Source organism: Wyeomyia smithii, chromosome 1, assembly GCF_029784165.1.
Source record: "Wyeomyia smithii strain HCP4-BCI-WySm-NY-G18 chromosome 1, ASM2978416v1, whole genome shotgun sequence".
Classification (NCBI taxonomy): Eukaryota; Metazoa; Arthropoda; class Insecta; order Diptera; family Culicidae; genus Wyeomyia; species Wyeomyia smithii.
This window is the reverse complement of record NC_073694.1, coordinates 8,387,423-8,408,785: the sequence shown is the minus strand read 5'-3', so window position 1 is coordinate 8,408,785 and position 21,363 is coordinate 8,387,423. Positions and strand designations below refer to the sequence as shown.

General features: G+C 37.1%; 1 protein-coding gene across 6 annotated transcripts in view; it reads left to right on the top strand.

The window, feature by feature from the left end:
• Positions 1 to 21,363, top strand: part of LOC129718890 (signal transducer and transcription activator) — a 148,906-nt gene extending 127,543 nt beyond the window's left edge. For 2 of the 6 annotated variants that reach the window (XM_055670089.1, XM_055670091.1), the window contains 6 exons: positions 27 to 1,018; positions 1,183 to 1,306; positions 1,367 to 1,490; positions 1,560 to 2,049; positions 2,103 to 2,448; positions 10,500 to 21,363. In XM_055670089.1, coding sequence (XP_055526064.1) covers positions 27 to 1,018; positions 1,183 to 1,306; positions 1,367 to 1,490; positions 1,560 to 2,049; positions 2,103 to 2,448; positions 10,500 to 10,980 — 2,557 coding nt within the window. In that variant the 3' untranslated portion in view covers positions 10,981 to 21,363. The other 4 variants (XR_008727073.1, XM_055670092.1, XM_055670093.1 and 1 more) reach the window with 4 other exon arrangements.

Genomic DNA, 21,363 nt, shown 5'->3' with positions numbered 1-21,363 from the left:
ATATAAAAAATGACTCTCTATTCTAGCAATGTTCCTGCCTACCAGCACGACCAGGACAGCAGCTGCGAGCAGGATGCGGCCAGTTTCCTGAATCAGTTGATTAACGAGCTGGAACGGACTGCCATAAATCTGCCCGAGGATAACGTGACCGGACGCATTCGGTTGAACGAATCGGCGCGCAATTTTCGCCAGCTGTTTTCGCACAACCCAGCCCAGCTGTACCTGCATCTAATCAATTGTCTCCAGCGAGAACGGCAATGCATAGCCTATCCGGAGGAGTGTGTCAACGTGCAGGACCCGGAGATAATTGAGGTCATCAATGGGCTGCAGGAGCTGCAGCGTATGGTGCTAGAAAATGGCAATGACAATCGTAATCTGGTTAAAGATTACGAACATCTTCTGCTGGAGATTCATGAAATAACCAAGAATAAGGCACAGCTGGAGGCGATTGAGAGTCCGCAAATACGAGAGCATACGCGCACCACCCTAGCGCAGCAGGAACGACAAGTCAACGAAACGGTCAACCACATTACCGGCAATCGGCTTAATTTGGTGAACAAGTTCCGCCGCACCATACAACTTACGTCGCAAGTACAGGACAAAGTTCTCCACAAGTACCTAACACAGTGGAAAATAAATCAGGGCTTCGCCGGAAACGGTGCCTCCGGTATGAACGCCAGCAATCTGGACACGATTCAGGCCTGGTGCGAAAGTTTGGCGGAAATCATCTGGAACACGAAGGATCAAATCCGGCTAGCGATGAAGAACAAATCGAAGCTCAACATCGAGGAGACGAACCTGCCCGATTATCTGCCCCAGCAGCTGGTGGATGTGACCAATCTGCTGAAGACGCTGATCACGACCACCTTCATCATCGAGAAGCAGCCTCCGCAGGTGATGAAAACCAACACACGGTTCGCGGCAACCGTGCGGCTGCTGATCGGCAACACGCTCAACATCCGGATGAGCAATCCGTTGGTGCGTGTTTCAATCATTTCAGGTACGAGCTATAACGCTAGTAAGTTTTTCTTGTTTTCATTCCGCGCGCCTTGTTTCTGCATCATCACGACGAGTTGGTTTGTTGACTTGATGATGCACCGTTCGCAGCTTGAGTTCGAACGCAATTCGGGGGGTTTAATTTCGAGTTTGGTTTCTTCTTTTCACGCCCGTCACACGCAACAGAGGCCCAGGCTCAAGCGACGCAGCAATCCAACAAGGCCTCGGAGCAATCGTGCGGGGAGATAATGAACAATACAGGAAATTTAGAGTACAACGAAACTACTAAGCAGTTATCAGTTAGTTTTAGGTGAGTCAATCTCGGTATTTCATTTTGGAACCTAAAAATTGTTTCTTTTTTCTCGCGCAGAAATATGCAACTTAAGAAAATCAAGCGGGCGGAGAAAAAAGGCACGGAAAGTGTGATGGACGAAAAGTTCGCCCTGCTATTCCAGTCCAGCTTCGCCGTAGGCCATGGCGATTTAGTCTTCTCGGTTGGTTCTTCCCATAAATTCATCAGACAGTAAACGACAGGCTAATTGGATGTTCTGTTTCTCTACCAGGTCTGGACGATCTCACTGCCGGTGGTCGTTATCGTGCACGGCAATCAGGAACCGCAGTCCTGGGCTACCATCACGTGGGACAATGCGTTCGCGGACATCAATCGGGTTCCGTTTCAGGTACCGGACAAGGTATCCTGGAACCTGCTGGCGGAGGCGCTAAACACCAAGTTCCGCGCCTCGACCGGCCGACAGATGACACCGGAGAATATGCATTTCCTGTGCGAGAAAGCTTTCCGCGCTAGCCTCCAGTATCCGGTTTCGAACGATCTGACCATCACGTGGTCGCAGTTCTGCAAGGAACCGCTACCCGAACGGACCTTCACCTTCTGGGAGTGGTTCTACGCGGCAATGAAGGTAACCCGGGAGCATTTGCGTGGCCCCTGGAATGATGGCAGCATTATTGGTTTCATTCACAAATCGAAAGCAGAGGATTATCTGCTTAAGTGTCCACGCGGTACGTTCCTGTTGCGCTTTTCAGACAGCGAATTGGGTAAGTTCAGGTGCAATTTTTTGTTCCTCTTATTCAAAACTCCCGGTTTTTAGGTGGCATTACAATCGCTTGGGTTAACGAGAGCAACGACGGTCAGCCGCAGATTCTGCACATTCAGCCATTCACGGCGAAGGACTTCGCGACCCGCTCGCTGTCGGATCGCATCCGCGACTTCGAGGACCTATTTTATCTGTACCCGAACAAACCGAAAAATGAGGCTTTCGATCGGTACACGACACCGCCCGGGCAGCCACGCAACCGCAACTACATCCCGTCGGAGGTGCGTGCCGTGCTGATGCCCAGCCCCAATAACAACAATCCGATCAGCTATCCGAATACACCGAACTCGTATAACCACCTGCAGTCGCCGGACACTTCGCGGGATACGCCTACCAGCGGGTGAGTACCAGAAACGTGTTTTTTTTTCGTTTGTGCTTGTGCTATTGCGAACACTCTCCCCATCCATTATTAATTCCTTCGGTAAAATAAAACTCATTATTTTCATTGACGGTAGAAAGTTGTGCAGAATACTGGTTTCGGTGATCCGCTTATCATAGAAGTGATTATCATGCAAAGAACCTTCCGAAAGCTTTTGTTCAGTTAAAGCTATGTCAATACTTTCATTCTTTTTATGTGGTGATTTTGAGGATTGTTTTTCGAAATAATTGCAACATACAGAATAATTGTGAGCTACAGAGTCAACAACTATTACGGACGAAAGGTTCGAAATTGAAGCGAAGCTTAAAGATGGAAATTGATTACGATAAAATGGCAAAACTAACGATAGATATTTTGAAAAAATCCACGTTCCATATAAAACTATAACTTATATGGGCTTCCACAGAGGGGGAGAAGGGGGGTCAAAATCTTCCAAAATCTGTCTACGTGGAATGTGGAACACACAAAATGACAAAAGCTCGAAAACAATTATAGAAAATTCAAACGAATTGATGGAAAAGCTACTAGTGAACAAGAATACGAAGTTCAAAAAATAGGGAGAACAATTTCTAGAAAATATAAAGAGAAAAAAAGCAAGTGAAATCGAGAAGAAAACGAAAAGATCAAAAAATAGTTGAGAAAAGCGAGCTAAGTAAAAAGAATAAAAGGGAGAATAGAGAACATGCAAAGCCAGATGTCCGGGTCACCGAATATCTAGAGACTTCACGTCGATACCTTTCATGAGGTCGTATTTTCTACAGATTGGTTTTAACCGTGTTATAATTTTCGGTATAATGAAGGTCACTTCAGGAAGAAGTGATAGGAGTGGCGAGGCGTTAACGTAGACTCAACTCTCGTAGCTTTCATAACATTGTGTAGTCAGCTGAGATAAATCAATGAGAGATACGTTTCGGTAGTTGCATAATGACTTCATAAACAGATTTTCGAATCTTTGAGTCTGTCTTGATTGAGTCATGAGTCCGGTATCCTCGCGTGCGCTTTATTTTTGCGGTGTTACATCATTAACTGGAATGAGTTCGGATCGCGTTATGATTTCCGTAGAAGATATAATAATCTCGTACGTGCGATATTTGTTATTATGAACCCGGTACTAGAACTCAGCGCATCGTTTACCAAAACGAAACCTGCTGCAAACCTTACCCTTTTCTCGTGGAAGTGCAGAGGTGTTCTCGGCTTTCAATAAAGCGAGTATCACGTCAACATATTCCTATACACACTCCTTCTTAGACCTGCATTCGGATGCGGCCGGCGCTGGTATTGCCTAATATAAAGATTAAGGTCACCAGTTTTTACACATTGAGGCTGAATGTTAATCCCAAGCATCATCCGTTGGTTCTCTGTGTAATTACAGCTGATCTGGCAATAACGGAGTAGCAACCGCGGGCGGTCAATCATGCTCATGCTCAAAAAGGGAGAATAGAGAACATAGAAAGATAAAAAAATATTGACTATAAAAAATAGCGGAAAATTGAAAAGGAGAAAAATAGAAAAATAATCAGAAAAAATAAAAGGTGGAAGAAGACATACAGGAAGGCAAAGAGAAAAGATAGAAAATAGAAAAATAATTTTAATTAAAAATAGGTGCATTTCCATTAAATATAAAAAAGAGCTGCAAAATAGGATTAGCAAAAAAGTACGCATTTGAAAAGAATGGGAAAAGTTCGAATCCAAAGAAGGAACTGTAAGCAGACAAAGAAAGGGAAGAGGAAAAAGGAAAAGAAAACAGGAATAGACATATCAGATTGGGGAACGAACAAAAAATAATAAGTTGTGAAAGACAAGAAGAAATTGAACAAAAACAACTAAAAATTAAAACAGGGATGCAACATACAAATTAATTGCGAGCTACAGAGTCAATAATTATTACGAACGAAAGGTTTGAAATCGAAACGAAGCTTAAAGATGGAATTGGAATACAGGCAGAAATTGATAACGATAAAATGATCTGAATGAAGAACAAACACTAAAAAGAAAGAGAAAAAAATTTGAAACGAATAAACCAAAAAATAAAGTGAAGGAATTGGAGAATTATTTGGGGTTGAGAATTGTATTAGAGGGAAACAAATTGGATAAACAGAGTAGCTAACAAAAAAAGGAAATCAATTGCAGAATGAGAAAAATATGTAAGAAAATAAAAAATAAAATAGGGAAAAATTAGGTATAGGAAAACGAGGAAAAAACAAAATAAGTGAATAAAAAAAAATGGAGAGGGAAAAGTAAGATAAATAATGAAAATTGAAGCAAATAATGAGAAAAAAGTGCCCAAGTTAGGAAAATAAAATTAAGAAAAACAAGGTCCCAAAATCGGAGAACCAGAACATTCCTGTATAGGAAAAAATTTAGAAAAATAAAAGTAGCAGCAGAAAAAATTGAAACGAGAAAAAAAAACAAAATAAACTGAAATACATTGAGAAAAATGTTGAATATAAGAGTTAACCAAAATTAAAAAATGAGAAATACTAAATTATTTTTTAGTAAAGATAGAGAGAGAAAATAGCATGTGAAATCAAGAAGAAAAAGAAACCTCATAACTAAATAAAAAAATTAAACAAAAAAGCGAAAACTGTTGAGAAAAATATATAAATATAAGAGAAAACGAAAAGAAAAGATGAGCAGCGACAGTAAGGAAACATAAAACAAGAAAGAAGAAAATGTAGACAGAAGTATTCTTTCCTTATAGAGAAAAAATAACGCAAATTGAGGAAAAATAAATGGAAAATGAACACGGGAAAAAATATTTGAGACAAAATTAGGAAAGGAAAGAGATAATGAATAGTTATAAAACCGAAGAGCAAGAAAAAAAATCAGAATGAGTAAAGGAATGCAGAGTATAGGGAAAAGTTTGGGTAGACAAAAGTAGAGAGAAAGGCAATAAAAAATAGAGAAAGAGAATAATGGTATGAGTTAAGGATAAATGTAAAAGAGCAAAAGTGAGAGGAAGCCAGCAGAATTCTAACGACAGAGCCAAAAATGGTTAGATACAATTATGAGAAAGAAAAAAAGGCGGTAACGTGCCTGGGAGTAAAAAAAAGAGTAAGAAAAAAAATAATAGAGGAAAATGAGAAAGCGTAGAAGGAAAAATAAACATCGAGAGCGAGAAAATTGTAAGGAAAATAGTTGAATAGGTATGTAATTTATTAGAAAAAAAAGAAAAAAAAAAGAAAAAAGTTACGGATAAAAAGGAATGAAAATAGAAGAATGGAGGAGGAAGAGCCAAAAATTTATAAATAAAAAGAGAAAAATAAATAGTGAGAGAAATATGGGAAGAAAAAAACTGAAATAAAAACAGGAAAATTAAGGAAATAAGAAGGATACGGGCATAAAACGGAGAGATAGCAAAAAGATCGATATTATTCAAAAAAGAAAGAAATGAAACGTTAGGAAATTAACAGGATACGATGGAGAAAAATAAAAAGTTAGAATAGAGGAACAAAAAAATATATATAGGGAGAAAGAAAAAGGAAGAGGGAGAAGGTAAAAAATAATAGAGAGAGAAGCAACGGAAATGGCAAGTCATAGATAACAAAAGTATCGATATAGTATATTAGAAAAAAAAAAACAGCGAAAAATGAAAAATTAACAGGATACGATGGAGAAAAATAAAAAGTTAGAATAGAGGAACAAAAAAATATATATAGGGAGAAAGAAAAAGGAAAAGGGAGAAGGTAAAAAATAATAGAGAGAGAAACAACGGAAATGGCAAGTCATAGATAACAAAAGTATCGATATAGTATATAAGAAAGGAAGGAAAAAATAAATAAAATCTCATGAAAGATAAAATAAAAGAAGAATGAATAGCAACAAATTGAAAGTAAAACTAATTCGACAGAAAGAAATGATGAGAAAACAAGGAAAGGAAATGATGAGAAAAATAGAAATTAAAAAGGGGGGAAATAATGAGAGAAAAATACTTAAGAACAGCATAATGAGGAAAACATAAGAGGTGAAAAACCAGGAAAGAACAAAATTGCAAAAGCAATTTTTTAAAGTTGAGAGATAGAAAATGAGAAACAAAAATAAAACGAAAACAGAATTACCATAATGGGAGAACACCAGGAGAAGAAACCAAATGTGGAAAGATAAGAGGATGAAGAAAAAAGTGACGAAAGTCATGGTACAAAAGACTAAGAGAATTATGGTAAGAAATACAGTGCAAAAAAGGGAAACACTATAGAGCAAATCAATACGGAAAATGGCATCCAAACAAAGAAAAACAGTAGCAACAATTGGTAAAAGTAAAAAAAAACGAAAGAAAAAAAGAGCTAGGAAAATGATAGCAGGGAATTATCAATAAATAATTTAAATGGGAAATACACATGAAAAAAAAGGAAATTAAAAGGATAATAGGAATAGAATAAACTCGTAAAATTCAGAACACTGAAAGGAAAAATGGAGAGAAAAAGTGAATGAATGAGGAATGTGACAAAAAAGCGAGAGGAAAATTAGGAAGAAAAAAACCATCTGATAGCTATTAAAATATAAAAAGAAGTGAAAAAAAAGAAAAGGCAAATTTTGGCGAAACAGCGAGAAAAATGCAGGGAAATACCGGTAGAAAAAGTAATCAGAAGGGAAAATAATTAACAGTATGCTATTAGAAAAAAATAAAACGAAAAAAAAGGGAAAACAAAAAAGGAGGAAATAAATTGTTGAAAAAAAAGAAAAAGTATGTAAAGGAAAAAATAGATTGAATAATTAGAAAGAGAATAGTAGGCCGAACAGAGGCATAACACGAAAAAGGAGAGATTTTAAACTAATCAAAAAGGAAGAGAATGGAAAAATAAATTAAAAGACAGACTAAGTAAAAACAGAAAGAAACCAGAAAATAGAGTCGAAATAATTCAAATATGAGAAAAAAATGATGTAAAAAAAGAAAAAAAATATATAGAGAACTATTAGGAAAAAAACTCATCGAAGGAAAGTTATCAAAAAGAATAACTCAAGAGAAAAAAGTAGGAGATTTATCTCTTAAACTCAGACGAGAAAAGTAGAACAGCAAATTGATATTTATAACTGAAAACAAAAGAGGACAAAAGGTAGAATGGAAAGAATGAACAGGAATCTACAAATTATGATAGAATGGAAGCTAGGAAATAAGCAGAAAATAAAGATAAATTAACAACAGGACTTAAACAGAAAAGCAATTAGGACAATTGGGAGTAAAAAAATGAAAAACATTAATAATGCAAGAACTGAATTACAATAATAGGAGATACAAAATACCAAACAGTAGAAATTAGAGAAGAAGTAGCGTAGAAAAATATAGAGATAAAAAAGTGAGATAGACACAAGACAAAATCATTAGAAAAATAAGTGACAAAAAATCAGCAAACAAGGAAGAAGAGAAGAGTGAACATAGAGAATCAAAACTTGGTAGAGAAACAGCCGTCAGAGGGGGGTAACGTAGAGAAAAGAAATAATGAAAGACAAATAGAGAAAAAAAATAAAATTGTGGAAAATAAAAACGAAGAGTAAATATAGAGTGAAGCCAAACTGAGTAAAAACAATAGGAAAAGGAACAAACACAAAAAAATATCGAGAGAGAAAATTTCAAAACGAAAAAAGTGAAACAATAAGAAAGAAGAAAAAATGGGATCAGAAAAAACAATTAAAAATGAATATAGAAATAGAGAAAAAAAATGACGAGAATAATAAAAACTGAATCAAATAAAAAAAATAATGAGAAAAGAAGAAATAAAATGCTAGGAAAATAATGATAAAAGTGGAAGGAAAAAAAAAGAGATGATAACTGGGAGTTAAATAAAAAGTAGAAAAATGGATGGATAGACAAAAATAGAGATAGAAATTGAACGATAAAAAAATTAAATAGAAATTAAAGAAATTAAAACCAGGAATAAAAACATGGAAGAAAAACCTTCAAAAATGCATAAAAATGGAAAGAAAAAATCGAGGAAAAAAGAGACAACAAAGTTTGAAACAGGCAAAGCTAAAAAATTGGCAATGAGAAAGTTCGGAATCATGAAAAAGCGTGTGAGAAGAAAATGTGAAGGAGAAGAAAAAACAGAAAATGAAAGCAGCGAGAGAAAAATCAGAAAAGGAAGGGAGTAGGAAAGATAAATGCAGAAAAAAAAAGAATAAACGATAGAGAGAAAAGGAAAATTGGGAAAAAATTTGATCAAAAGAGTAAAAAAGACAACGAACAGAAAAATCAAAAAGTTAAGAGAAAAAATTCTAAGAAAATAAAATAAGAAAAAAAAAACACACAAGAGAAAGGGAAGAAAAAACAACAAAACAATAGTGAGAAAAAATTGAAAAACGAGAACATAAAAATGCATGGTTTTGAAAAAATAATAAATGACAGAAAAAATACAAAGGAATATGAAGAGAAAAATTGTGTAAAGAAAAAATAATTGGCAAAAAATGAATATCGAAAACAACAAATAAGAACAAATAAAACAAAATAAAAATAAAAAAAATAATAAGTTAAGAAATGAAAAAAATGAAAAGCACAGATATAAGAAACAGAGAGAACGAATTTGATTTCATTGGAACAAAGAAAAAAAGATAAAGTGAAATAGGCAGAGCGAAAAATAATGAAAGAAAAAGTAAGACATATAAAATAAGATTAATAAAATCAGCAAAAGGATGAATAGGAAAAAACCAAAAGAAAAATAAGAATAGAGCAAAAAGCGCAGCAAAGCAGCTTGAAAATGACAAACAAAAAATGCTTAGGGAACTATTGGAGACTGGAATCGTATGAGTTTATAAATGGTTGATTGCCATATCAAATATCAATCAATATAAAGCGTGGGGGAAGTTACAATAGTAGAAAAAAGCAGAGGTAATAAATAAAAACTCGAAATCATGAAAAACCGAACGTTACCAAAGACAAAATGAATGGTGTAATACATAACAAACACGAAAACGAACTGAATTTTAATGGGTAGAAACTAGAAAAACAAAACCTCAAATCATCACGTAATGACAGCTTTGCTTTATTTCATGAAGAAAGTCATGTACATTATCATCATAACATGAATGTAAATACTCATGAGTTTCGTTCCTCTTTGTCCTATTTCTGGTACCCCCCGAAACGTACCGTTTCACCTTCCAACCAACAAATGTAACATAGTTGATACTGCCTTTCAAATTCGCTAACGCTAAAATCAACGTCTTTTTTTTTCTTCCATTGCGTTCTTAAACCCCTATTTTTTGGTTTTGTAAAAATTGCGCAGCTATCAGAACAGCACTATAATGCATCTCTAGTCACTAAATCTGTACTACTGATTCCACCGGCGCTAAAAGCTCTAGCTGTACTAACTAACATACTAATCCCCCAGCCCAAATTCAGTAGAGGTTGAACCGTTTGGAGCGGAAGTAGTAGATTTTCAGATCCAGAAAGTTGAGAATAAAAAATTGAGACAAAGAAAAAAGTAAAACTTCGATTATACAGGGTGAACGGAATTTATCTAGTCAAATTATAAAGAGCTCTAAGAAAGAAAGAAAAAAATACGTATACGTAAACATGTGATGATTGTTGTCTTACTTGCACCGAACCTAAGAAGTGTAATGTTGATAGCTAATTTTAGAAGATTCAATAAGGTGTGTTATTTGTACCATACCATACCTACACACATTCATACAAACAAACTATGAGACTCGGGTTGCTGCTGCTGCCATTAAAATAAGGTGAAAAAGAAACAAAAAAAAAAACGGTATCGAATTGGTACCCCCGATTGCTATGATGGGTGGATTGGGATGGCTTTCTGATTTATTGTGTGTGTGTTTGTTCGTGGACCGTTTGCTCCCCATTGTTTTTTGTTTGTTTGGGGTATGTTTTCGTCTGTATTCATCTGCATCGCCATATCCCTGCTCCACCTCATATGTGCCGCATCAGAATCATTGAATCCCGCTGCTGTTGCCGTTGCTGCTGCTGCCGCTACCTTTGCGCTGCTGATACCGTCGCTTGTATTTGTTTGTTTCTCCTATACGCGTTTACTGATAATTGTATATTTTCCCTACTTGGAACGAAGAATCTCGGAGGTGACATATCGCCGTCATCCCGAACCCCGCCCGACGGTTCTCGGTGAGTTCCGCTATGCCATGTCACTGGATGGCAACTGCAGCAGCGACAGCAGTCCGGCGTACAGTGGAGGAAACGTGTACGCCTGTGTTGGATCTCCAGCCACGTCGGATACATCGCCCCAGGGGCCGGCGCAGAAATTTCCCCGTGTCACGAGTCCACTGCAGCCGCCGGTACAGCAGCTACCAGCCAGTGTGGATCAATTCAACAACGGACCACCCGTCGTTGACGGTGATCAACCGATGGAAGATGGAAGATCGTCACAAACCAACTCGTTAACTCTGCGGACGTCGGCCAACGATGAAGTGATTCAAAAGCTGGTGGAATCCATGTTGGCTGATTACCAGGGCGGTCCGGTTGATGAGTGCACCATCGATCAGTTGAACAACAATTGCTTTAGTAGTAGCGCTTCCGCAACCAATGGAATGTAGGCAACTGAGTGTGAGAGAGAGGGTTTTGCTATGTTGTTTTGGAGCGTAAATTAAATTACATAAATAGTATAGTTAGACAGTGAGTAACCTAAAATCAAGGTGCCCAAGAGCCCCACTAAGTCGATTTATCCTGCCTTGTTGTGAATTCCTAGCAGGAACTTAGGTAACATTGATTTTTTACAGAATGGTATACGAAATAATAAGGCAAGAATATCGCCAAATCGCTCAATCGGCGTTTTTCAATGCGCAGTCGAAAAATGTATGCAAATACAGTTCCTTTCGTTTTTAATAGTTTGATAGGATTTTATTTGGAACTTTTTTTGATCACTGTTAAGTTTCCTTTTCTGTTGTGTTTATAATGTAATAAATATTTTTTGAAGTCCTTATTTTTTCGTTTGATTATTCGGTGTCGAATTGACGCGCAAGCAGTATTAGGCTCGTTTCCAATCAGGGCGCTCTTCAGTGTGAATGCGAACGGCTCCAATTCGATACCGTTTATTGGGTGAATTATAGAGGTTTTCTGTATGCTGTAAAGAATTACTAGGATGGAACTTAAAACTTTTTCGTCCCCACTGATATTGGAACCGATAAGAAGCTCAATTGCAAGTTTTGCTCCAGATGGTAATTATTCAGTGTTGAGAAGAAGCTTTTTTTTTGGATTTCTTAAGAACTATTATCGCAGTTCTCAGTAAAATTTTGGATTATTTTTTAATCTCTTCTCTTTTAGCCTTTATATCGTTTTATTTTTCTAAAATTCTGAGCTCAGTTTAAAACATTTTTCCTCTGGCCTTTTACGCATATACAAGCATCTTTCAAAATTATTTTTCTATCAGTGGTATTTTCCGACATTTAGTGACGAATTCTCACAACTCTGAGTTCATTTGGGGATCCATTTCTTTTGTGATCTTTGTAACGGTCGCATATATCAAATTGCTCCACCGTTAAAACTATTAATTGTTCATGTGTTTTCCGTGACCTCCGGTTTTTTATGCCTTTAATAATCAATATTGGACTTTTCTCTAACTTTTGCGCGAGCTTTCACCTATTATTGGTTTTCATATCTTTGAAACAACCGACCAAGGATGGTGGATTTTTGGTTTTTCCTTTTAAACGATTTTAAAAAACTTCAGTTGGGCTTGAATACGAAGAACTTGCAGGTAAAGCTTTTTTCCAAAACTCAGATGGCCGCAGCACCCCCCGGGATTCCGCTTTTGACCACTTGAATGTTACCTTACTGAAATACAATTTTAGACACAATTGAACACTGTTTTATATAGCTAATAAACATAGTTGAATCTTTAGCCAATTTTACCCCAGAACTAGAAAAAAAACAAGAGCTTCTACCGATATTTCATATAGATAGATAAAAACCCTGAAATCTTATAAAATAGGTGATAAAAGTTTGCTGCTCAATGGTGAAACGAAACGAATGGTGAAAAATAAAAAAACAAACAATGAAATCTAAATGTGATGTGTATTTATAACTCAAAAGTTACAAAAAAGCTGTATCCTTTTCTGTTTAATGTTGTGCGAAACAACAAAAAAAAAAACACTAGATGTTGCAATCCCGGTTGGGGTTTTTTTTCCTCACAAAAAAAACACGTGATTTAACAGGTTGTTTACTTAAAAAAAATGAAATAGACAAACTGGGAATATATGAATACGTCCCGTCCCGTCGACTTACAGCAGATTTTTACTAGATGTTTTGTTATCATTATCTGTTTTCTGTGTTGAAATATTGACCAAAAAATCTGTTGATATTGTGTACTGCATGCATATATATTTTTTTGTGTCCTGAAAAATTTCCGATAAAAATTGACAAAAAAATATTCCTGTTCATCCTTGTGTGTATTTTCGAGCACGCCACTGAACTCCGCCTCACATCTCTAATTCGTGGTAATTCAATACACTGTAAAAAGAGTTTTTCATGCCATTTAGAATTTTATGATGACCGTTATAATATTATTTTTATAAGTTTTCACCTAATTTTTAACGGTTTTTATAAATTTTTGGAGACCTGCATTACTTTTTTAAAGTTATTGCCAGACTTTTAAATAACACTTTGTTGATGTTCATTTCTGCTGCCATGCCATCAGCTTTCAACCGCTGAATGTTGAATGTTCAACAACCGTGCGCGGATCTTACAAACGACGAGATAATGGTCAGAGTCAATGTTTGGTCCCCGAAAAGACCTAACATCAGTAACATCCGAAAAGTGCCGACCGTCAATCAGTACGTGATCGATCTGGGAGCAGGCTTCTCCATTTGGATGCCTCCAGGTGTGTTTCCGAATATTCAAACGTGGAAAATAGGAGTTACATATGGCCATTCCTCTGGCCGCGGCAAAGTTTATCAGCCTCAGGCCGTTTTCATTGGTTGACGAGTGGAGGCTATGCCTTCCAATGACCGGACGGAAGAATTCCTCCCTCCCAACCTGTGCGTTTGCGTCTCCGATGACGACTTTTACGTCGTGTTTTGGGCACTCGTCATAGATTCGCCCAAGGTTGTCATAGAACTCATCTTTGACTTAATCGGATTTGTCGTTTGTCGGTGCGTAGGTGTTGATTAAACTGTAGTTGAAAAATTTGCCCTTAATCCTCAACACGCATAAACGGTCATCTACAGGCCTCCACCGGATGACTCTTTTCTGATTTCCCAGCACTACGAAACCGACGCCCCGTTCCGCTGCTTTGCCGCCACTGTAGTAGATATGATACTTGAAAGAAGTGCGTGCAATAGGGTCTACTGCACGGAATTCGCTCTCTCCGGAATTTGGCCACCGAACCTCCTGAATCGCTGCGATTTCGACTCCCTGCCGCTGTAGTTCTCGAGCAAGCAAGCCAATCCGCGCCGCTTCATTGAGAGATCGGACATTCCAAGTACCCAATTTCCAATCGTTTACCTTAATCTTTTTCCGTGTTCGCAGCTTAGGTCTTTGCCGATTGATCCGTTCCGTATTTCTAAATTCGTTGTTCGTGGTTGAAGAAAGGTTTCGGTATGCTACCTTACCAGAGTCGCGATACCTACATCCTGCTGATGGGGCTGCCATCTTAGTTTAGCTGGCGGGATACAGCATTCCATAATTCAGCCGCCCGCTCCGGGTCGCTGCCCCTATGGGGATACAGCCGCGTACGACCCCCTTCCCAGTCAGCATACGACCATAGTTTCCACCGGGGGTTAGTTACCCGATCCCCGCTAAGGTTACTCGCATTCCGGTTGGCACTACGTGGAGGTTGGGATAGGGGTTGCTGGACAGAGGTGAATGGCCGCATTAGGGTCTCAAGTTACACGTGTCCAGCCATTTGCCAACCCTTCCGGAATGCATAAAAAAGCAAAGCCTTGGTGCTACATTCCGATTCGGAACTCGACCTTCTGTTTATTATACACAGGCTTCGCAGCCAACTGTTAAGTGTACAGGACAATTGCGGGGCTAGCGCTACGATCCTACTGACGACGACTGACTTGGTAGGCCAGCATCGTACCTCGAGACCAGCTGGGAATGCATACTGGTGTTTATTTAAAAGCTTGTTGGTCTCCAGTGGATGTACTAAGCGATTGTTTACCATGCGCTCTAGGACGTTCCCTATGGAAAAGTTGGGCGATATTTACGTGGGTTTGAGCGTTCTCCTTTTCGGTAAATAAGTTGACTATCATTCCGTAACGTACTCTATCCAGTCCAGGTGACGAACCCAGCAGGTCTTCGAGCGCTTCTGCGGTATCTTCTGCGTCGATTATTAGTTCTGTGTTTCGAATACCTACGTTGACTATTATAGGTTCAATCGGAGGGCCTGCTTTTACAGTGATGACCTCTGATATTGTTTCACTTTCGATTTCTTCACTTTGTACTTTGCGTGTTCCTTACAGGCGTGTAATTCTTCGATCAACAACTACGCCTTGCTCTTCCAAGTCACATTTTGAGTCCCGTTCCGACATTTCTACTACTCTTGGACATTCATTCAAGTGCGGGTGGAGAGTGGCTACAACTTCAGTACCATCCGTCTTCCGTGGTCGCCAACTCGACGGGTTACTTCGATAGATTTCCCAATTATAAGAGGGTTTGGGAGGCTAGCTTCTACACCGTGCGTAGACATTTGCAGGTTAATAGGGTCCTCATAATTTCCAAGTTTGCGTTTTTTTTGCGTGCATTTTCGTTATATTGGTTATTGTTCTCGTATGGGAGGTCTAGGAGAGGAAAGCCTAGGCTAGTAACGTCTTCCCTACAAGCTCAGGAATTGGCCGGCACCATATTCAGTGAGTCGAAGATCGAATGGGCAATTGATTCATTTCAGCCTTACAAATCCCCGGGGATGGATGGAATATTGCCAATTATGCTCCAAAAGAATAAACCGCTAGCTATTCCACTCATCACCGAGATTTGTCGCGCTAGTCTAACACTAAATTACATACCGACGAGCTGGAGGCAAACCAAAGTTATATTTATTCCAAAGGGCGGAAGACGCGATAAAACACTTCCAAAAGCCTTCAGACCAATCAGTTTAACATACATATTCTTGAAAACTATGGAAAAAACTGATTGATTATCAAATAAAAACCGTTCACAAGACGGTTAATCCCTTGAATAAACTTCAATTTGCTTATCAAAACAACAAATCTACCATAGACGCGTAACATTTGCTGGTTAGCAAAATCGAGAAGACTTTCGAAACAAAAGAAATTGCACTGGCTACATTTCTTGACATCGAAGGAGCATTTGATAATGCCTCCCATCTCTCAATGCGAAAAGCTATGAGCAAGCACGGCATCGATGACATTTTAGTAAATTGGATTCAAGCTATGCTTAAACATCTGGAAATCATCGCCCACTTAGGGGGTGTATGCCAAAAGAGAAAAACAACTAAAGGATGTCCGCAAGGAGGTATTCTCTCACCTTTGCTTTGGTCATTAGTCGTTGACGACCTTTTAATAAACATGACTGAAAGGGGCTTTGAGGTGATCGGTTTTGCTGACGATACAGTAGTTATTGTCAGAGGAAAATTTGATTGCGTTATATCCAACCGTATGCACTGAAATGGTGCAGGACAGAGGGTTTATCTATAAATCCTTCGAAATCAACTATTATTCCATTCACACGAAGGAGGAAATACACAATTAAGAAATTACGGCTCGATGCCACTGATCTGAACACATCCACTGAAACTTAGTTTCTAGGAATATGGCTTGATCATAAATTAAACTGGAACACACACATTGAAAATGCAATCAAGAAGGCAACTAGCGCTCTGTGGGTGTGTAGCAGAACCATTGGTAAAAACTGGGGTTTAAAACCCAGGATGATACACTGGTTATATCAAAAAATAATTATACCAAGATCAAAACTAATGAAACGGCCGCTCAAACAAGCTTGCGTATCAATTTGCGTAGTAATTTGAGAAGTACTCCGACGAAATCTTTGGAAGCAATTTGTCATTTCCTTCCACTTTATCAAACGGTGCAACTGGAGGCGGTAAAGAGTGCCCTAAGGCTGAACCGTCACAAAAACTTTCTAGACGAAAATCTAACAGGTCACATCGAAATACTGAAAAATTTTCATATAAACGAACTCTTAGTGAGAAACGAAGGCTGGCTGGAAAATTAGCCAAATTTCGACACTCCCTATAAAATCATTGAGATCGAACGGGAATCTTGGGAAAGCAGTTCGACAGGGCTCAATAATCTTTTACACCGATGGTTCAAAAATGAATAAAGCCACCGGAGCTGGCATCACCGGGCCAGGAATGAATGAATTTATCTCTAAGGAAACTGGCCAACAGTTTTTCAAGCTGAAATATACGCAATCATGGATTGTGCATACATCTGTCTAAAGAGAATTCACAGACACGCAAATATCTGTATCTAGCAAATCAAAACTAGTGTGGGAATGCATTCTTTCAGGCAGCTAGCACAAAAAAAAACAGGTTTTACTATACTGGGTACCAGGACACTGCGGAATTGAAGGCAATAAAAAAGTCGACTCACCAGCAAGACACGGCTCTTCTGAAAATTTTATAGGACCAGAACCCTTCTGTGGCGTCTCATCAAGAGCTTTAAAAATAGAACTAGATGAGTGGGAGAGGATGGTTAAGTTGCTTGATTAGTTCTCGATTTATGCAGAAATTTGTGTTTCATTTGTATGGGAGCCTTTCAGAGGAGGCAGGGGTCTTAAACTATCATAAGAACCATCCCCGAAGCCCCAAAGCTCTACGTAAAAATTTTCTGCTCTTGAGCTTTTTGTAAAGATTTGGATTATTTTGATTCAGTATTCGATCAGTTTCGGATTATTTACAAGCTAGTTATAGATGACTTCGGTCGTTTTTTGGCTTTTTATGACTTTTCCATAAAGTTCTGATGTTTTTTCGGGACATTTTTATGATTGTCGAGTAGTTTTCAACTTTATATTGATTTTTTTAAAGAATCTGATGATTTATATATCTTTTCTATAATTTTGAAGATTTCAGATGTCTTTTAAATTATTTTTAGGTGATATTTTTTCAGATGACTGATGGTTAACTTTTGACATGACTTTTTGATAATTTCTTGATTATTCATTGACGAGTTTTTTCTGACCTTTATAGGGTAACCGCTCCTATATTCATCTCAGTACCTATATTCATCTCATCACGCCTTTTTGATCAATTCATCGTCAAATTTTACCATATTTTTAATATAAAACTTTAAGCCACTTGAAAAAATCGAGAAGCAAATAGATTTACTTTGAAAAATTTGTAGAAATTTGACGGTAAACTGGGCAAATGAGAGAAATAAGATGAATATAGGTGCACTTAGCTGTTGAGATGAATAATGGAGCGATATTTTGATATTTTTTCATAATCTTTAATGACTTTCTTATCAATTTTTGATTGCCTTTTGATGAGTTTTTGACAACATTTGAGTAGCTTTTTGAGTTTATTTTGAACAATTTTCATGAGTCAATATTCGTGGGTCATTTTGAAGTTAGTTTTGGATCCATCACAACTCATTGTTAGTTTATTGATAAGTTTAAAATTTTCACTTAGTTTTAGCAGCTGTTCATAAAGTTTTATCGTAAACTGTACTTTTTTTCGAAATAAATTTGGTATATGACTAATTGCATAGTACATATGACAACCGAACAAATGTCGCTTTGTCAATATTTTGGTGACTATTTTACTGTAAAAATAGTAATAAAAACTGTTGCGAAGGCTTACTAACCAATTTTTCCTTTTAGTTTTCTAGTTGGTTTTTCATAATACGAGGTTGTTTTTGTGCATGTTATTATAATATTGTAGTTAGCAATGTTTGGCACTACCCCCTTCACAAAAAATCCCTGCTTTGCCTTCCTTCAAGCTACCAATTTGCAACCCTCCCTTGAAAATCAACATTTTTTTCAATTTATTTTTGTTTCTTTATTTTCCGAACTATTCATGTTTTGTGTCAATCAATCTATAAAATAAACAAACAACAAAACAACAGCTACAACCTGGAAACGGATCAGGTGGTAAATCATCTACCCTACCAACCATTAGCGGATCTGGAGCTGGAAAACATCGACATGTTTGCGACGTCGTACACTTAGAGAGGAAGGAGAAAGAAAGACAGTGCTGTTTCTCCTATGTTTTTTTTTTCTGTTTAGTTTAAACATCTATGTATTTTGTGCCTTTGCTCTGCACCCTCCCTTATTCTGTGTTAGACGAAAAAAAAAACAGTTTCTGTCATTTTAGAGTGGTGACCGTGTAGTGTTTAAGTTGAGTTTTAAGTTTCGACCGTAAAATCGATGATGTGTGCTGCTGCCCCTGAAGCATGCGAATGTGGTATGTTTTTTTACACGTGTAAGCCTTCTTTCCTATTCGTTCTTTCTTTTCTCTTGAAAACCGTGAATGACGCGAAACATTGAATAGATGTACGATTAATGTTATTTGATTAAAATTACGTCCTTTTTCTCTGTAGTTTTAGATTTAGTTCAGCTAAAATCAAAAATTCTGTTTAAGATAATGCCTAAGAATTTCCTTTTCTCCGGTAAGCATGCGTGCATTTGTTTCAAGAATTGTATTATGCGTAAGCAGGTAAAAATATGTAACAGTTGCAGTAAGATCTATTTTTTTCTCGATGAAAGATGTGAATATTTTTCTTTCTCCTTGTGATAAACTTTAGAGCGGGCGGGATTACGAGACAATTTACTCAAGCGTGTCTGCTAGATGTTACACACTTAACCGATTTTAACTAACAGATTCAGCAGGTCCAAAAAAAGAACAAAGTTACATACAATATTAAATGGTTTTGAAACTGGTTGCAAACACACATAGGATTAAAATTAATGTTGAAAAATAAAAAAAAAACAATATTATACCACAGGGTGTTTTGCGAGCATCATTCTCATACAACGAAACAAGCATTGTGAAATGTTGTTAGAAACTAAAGAAACGAAAAAACGTGTCAACATAAAATTTTTGTACATGGATGTGAATTTGTAAGAGCCAAATAATTTTCAGCTACTGAAAATGGTGCAATGTATGTTTACACAGATGAAAGCAGTTTAATTTAAAAATTTTAATTTCTTTAAGAAAACAGTTCGAAACTTCAGTTTACGTCTTTCCGTGGTTGATGTCGATGCACATCTCCATAGTTACCGCAATACTATAAATCACCTCACATCTCTTACCATAGAACGGAAAAGACCATTTTTCTATGCATTTCTCAAACTGAAAACACTTTCGAATAGAAGAAATATTTAAAATTTATTTTTCTGAATAATTAATGCCAGCTTAGATAAGGATAAATGAAAACACACACACACATAACTGGGAACCTTACATGTTTTACGATTCCCCTCTTCTCTGACATTTTCTAGCCGTAAGACGATGAACACGAGTGAGATGTATGTTCTGTGTATATTTTTCTACTTTTAATAAACTAAAAACAAACAAACAAACACGAATTTCAGCTATTCCAAGAATAGTGCCATTACCGAGAATATAGAAACCCTGACGAGAGTTTGACTATGTTGTTGCAACAAGGCGATAGGAGAGGAAAAAATATCAGATATCATCAACTGAATGTGCTTTAAGATTTTGGTATCAAAATTGCGAAACCGCGCTCGCGCTCGATGTTTTCGATTGTTTTTATTCACTCAAATTGATCAAGAGTAACGTAGTTAGGTGATGGAAAACGGAGAAATTTTCTATTTTGATTAAATCAAATTTTGTATCTGGAAAGTGTATTTCGTGTAGGACCTAGATATGTATATAACGCAGATTGCAGAACGATTTCCACGCTCCGTTGCTTGGACAGGTTTCAATAACTCATGATAAAAATAAAAAGAAGAGAACACAAATGGAGCTATTTTAATTGAAGAGCTATTACGATTAACGGTACTTATTAGAGAAAAAAGAAGAAAAACTGGAACAAAGTTGACTTATTTATGCAGATCAATACTAGACCTGTTTAGAGCGTCAATTTAGGGTGACCAGTTTACGGTCCAAATGAATTATAAGGGGCAAGATGAACACGCGCTGTTAAAAACTCTAGTAAGAAAATAATTAATTGCATACCTGATAAAAAGACGAGACCACATTTTAATGCATTACTACTATCCACACAAAGCCGATTCTTTCGGAGGACATAGCTACTAATACCGATCTGTTTATATAGAGTGTCAATAGTCAGTCAAGAAGCGATTGAAGCTTTCTCACATCCAAACGAAACGAAGAATTACAAACTCTTGTCAAATGCAGTGATGTTAAAAGATATACGTCCAAAGAATTCTTAATTATACACAATACAAAAAAAAATACAGTAGCAAAACTAATAAACTACATAAATCCTACTCTTGAGGTATGAGACACACAGTCATCGAACACAAGTAACACTGAAATAAACACACTCACACCTACATACACGAGAATGCCTTTTTTTAGAATTGAAACTGAAACCAAACTGAAAAAAAAACAAAACTGAATATCGTAGGCAAGTCCCACAAGACAAAGCAAAGAAGAAAAAGCCATCGTTCCCCATTTGTGTCGCATCTTCTGATACGAATACGAAACACAAATTATTAACACTTGATGATTACAGATTGAATAATGAAAACAATTAAAAATGACTCATAATAAATGTTGTTAATGAGAAACTTTAAATACAAAACCAAATTTTCCCCCCACACTACCTACCACCCTTTGCTTGGGGGGTAAGATTATAGGAAAGAACGTGTAAGCGTGCCCGTGTGTCTGAGGAACATTCCCGTACGCGCGCTCGCGTTCCTCGTTTGGTGCGAAATTGTTCGCAACGAAACAGTAAAAAAAATACAGCATGCAAAGTGTAAGATTAAATGTACTGTGCTTATATATATACACACACACACATTAAACGAACAGACAAACTTTGAACAAAGAAAACTCCCAAAACCAAAAA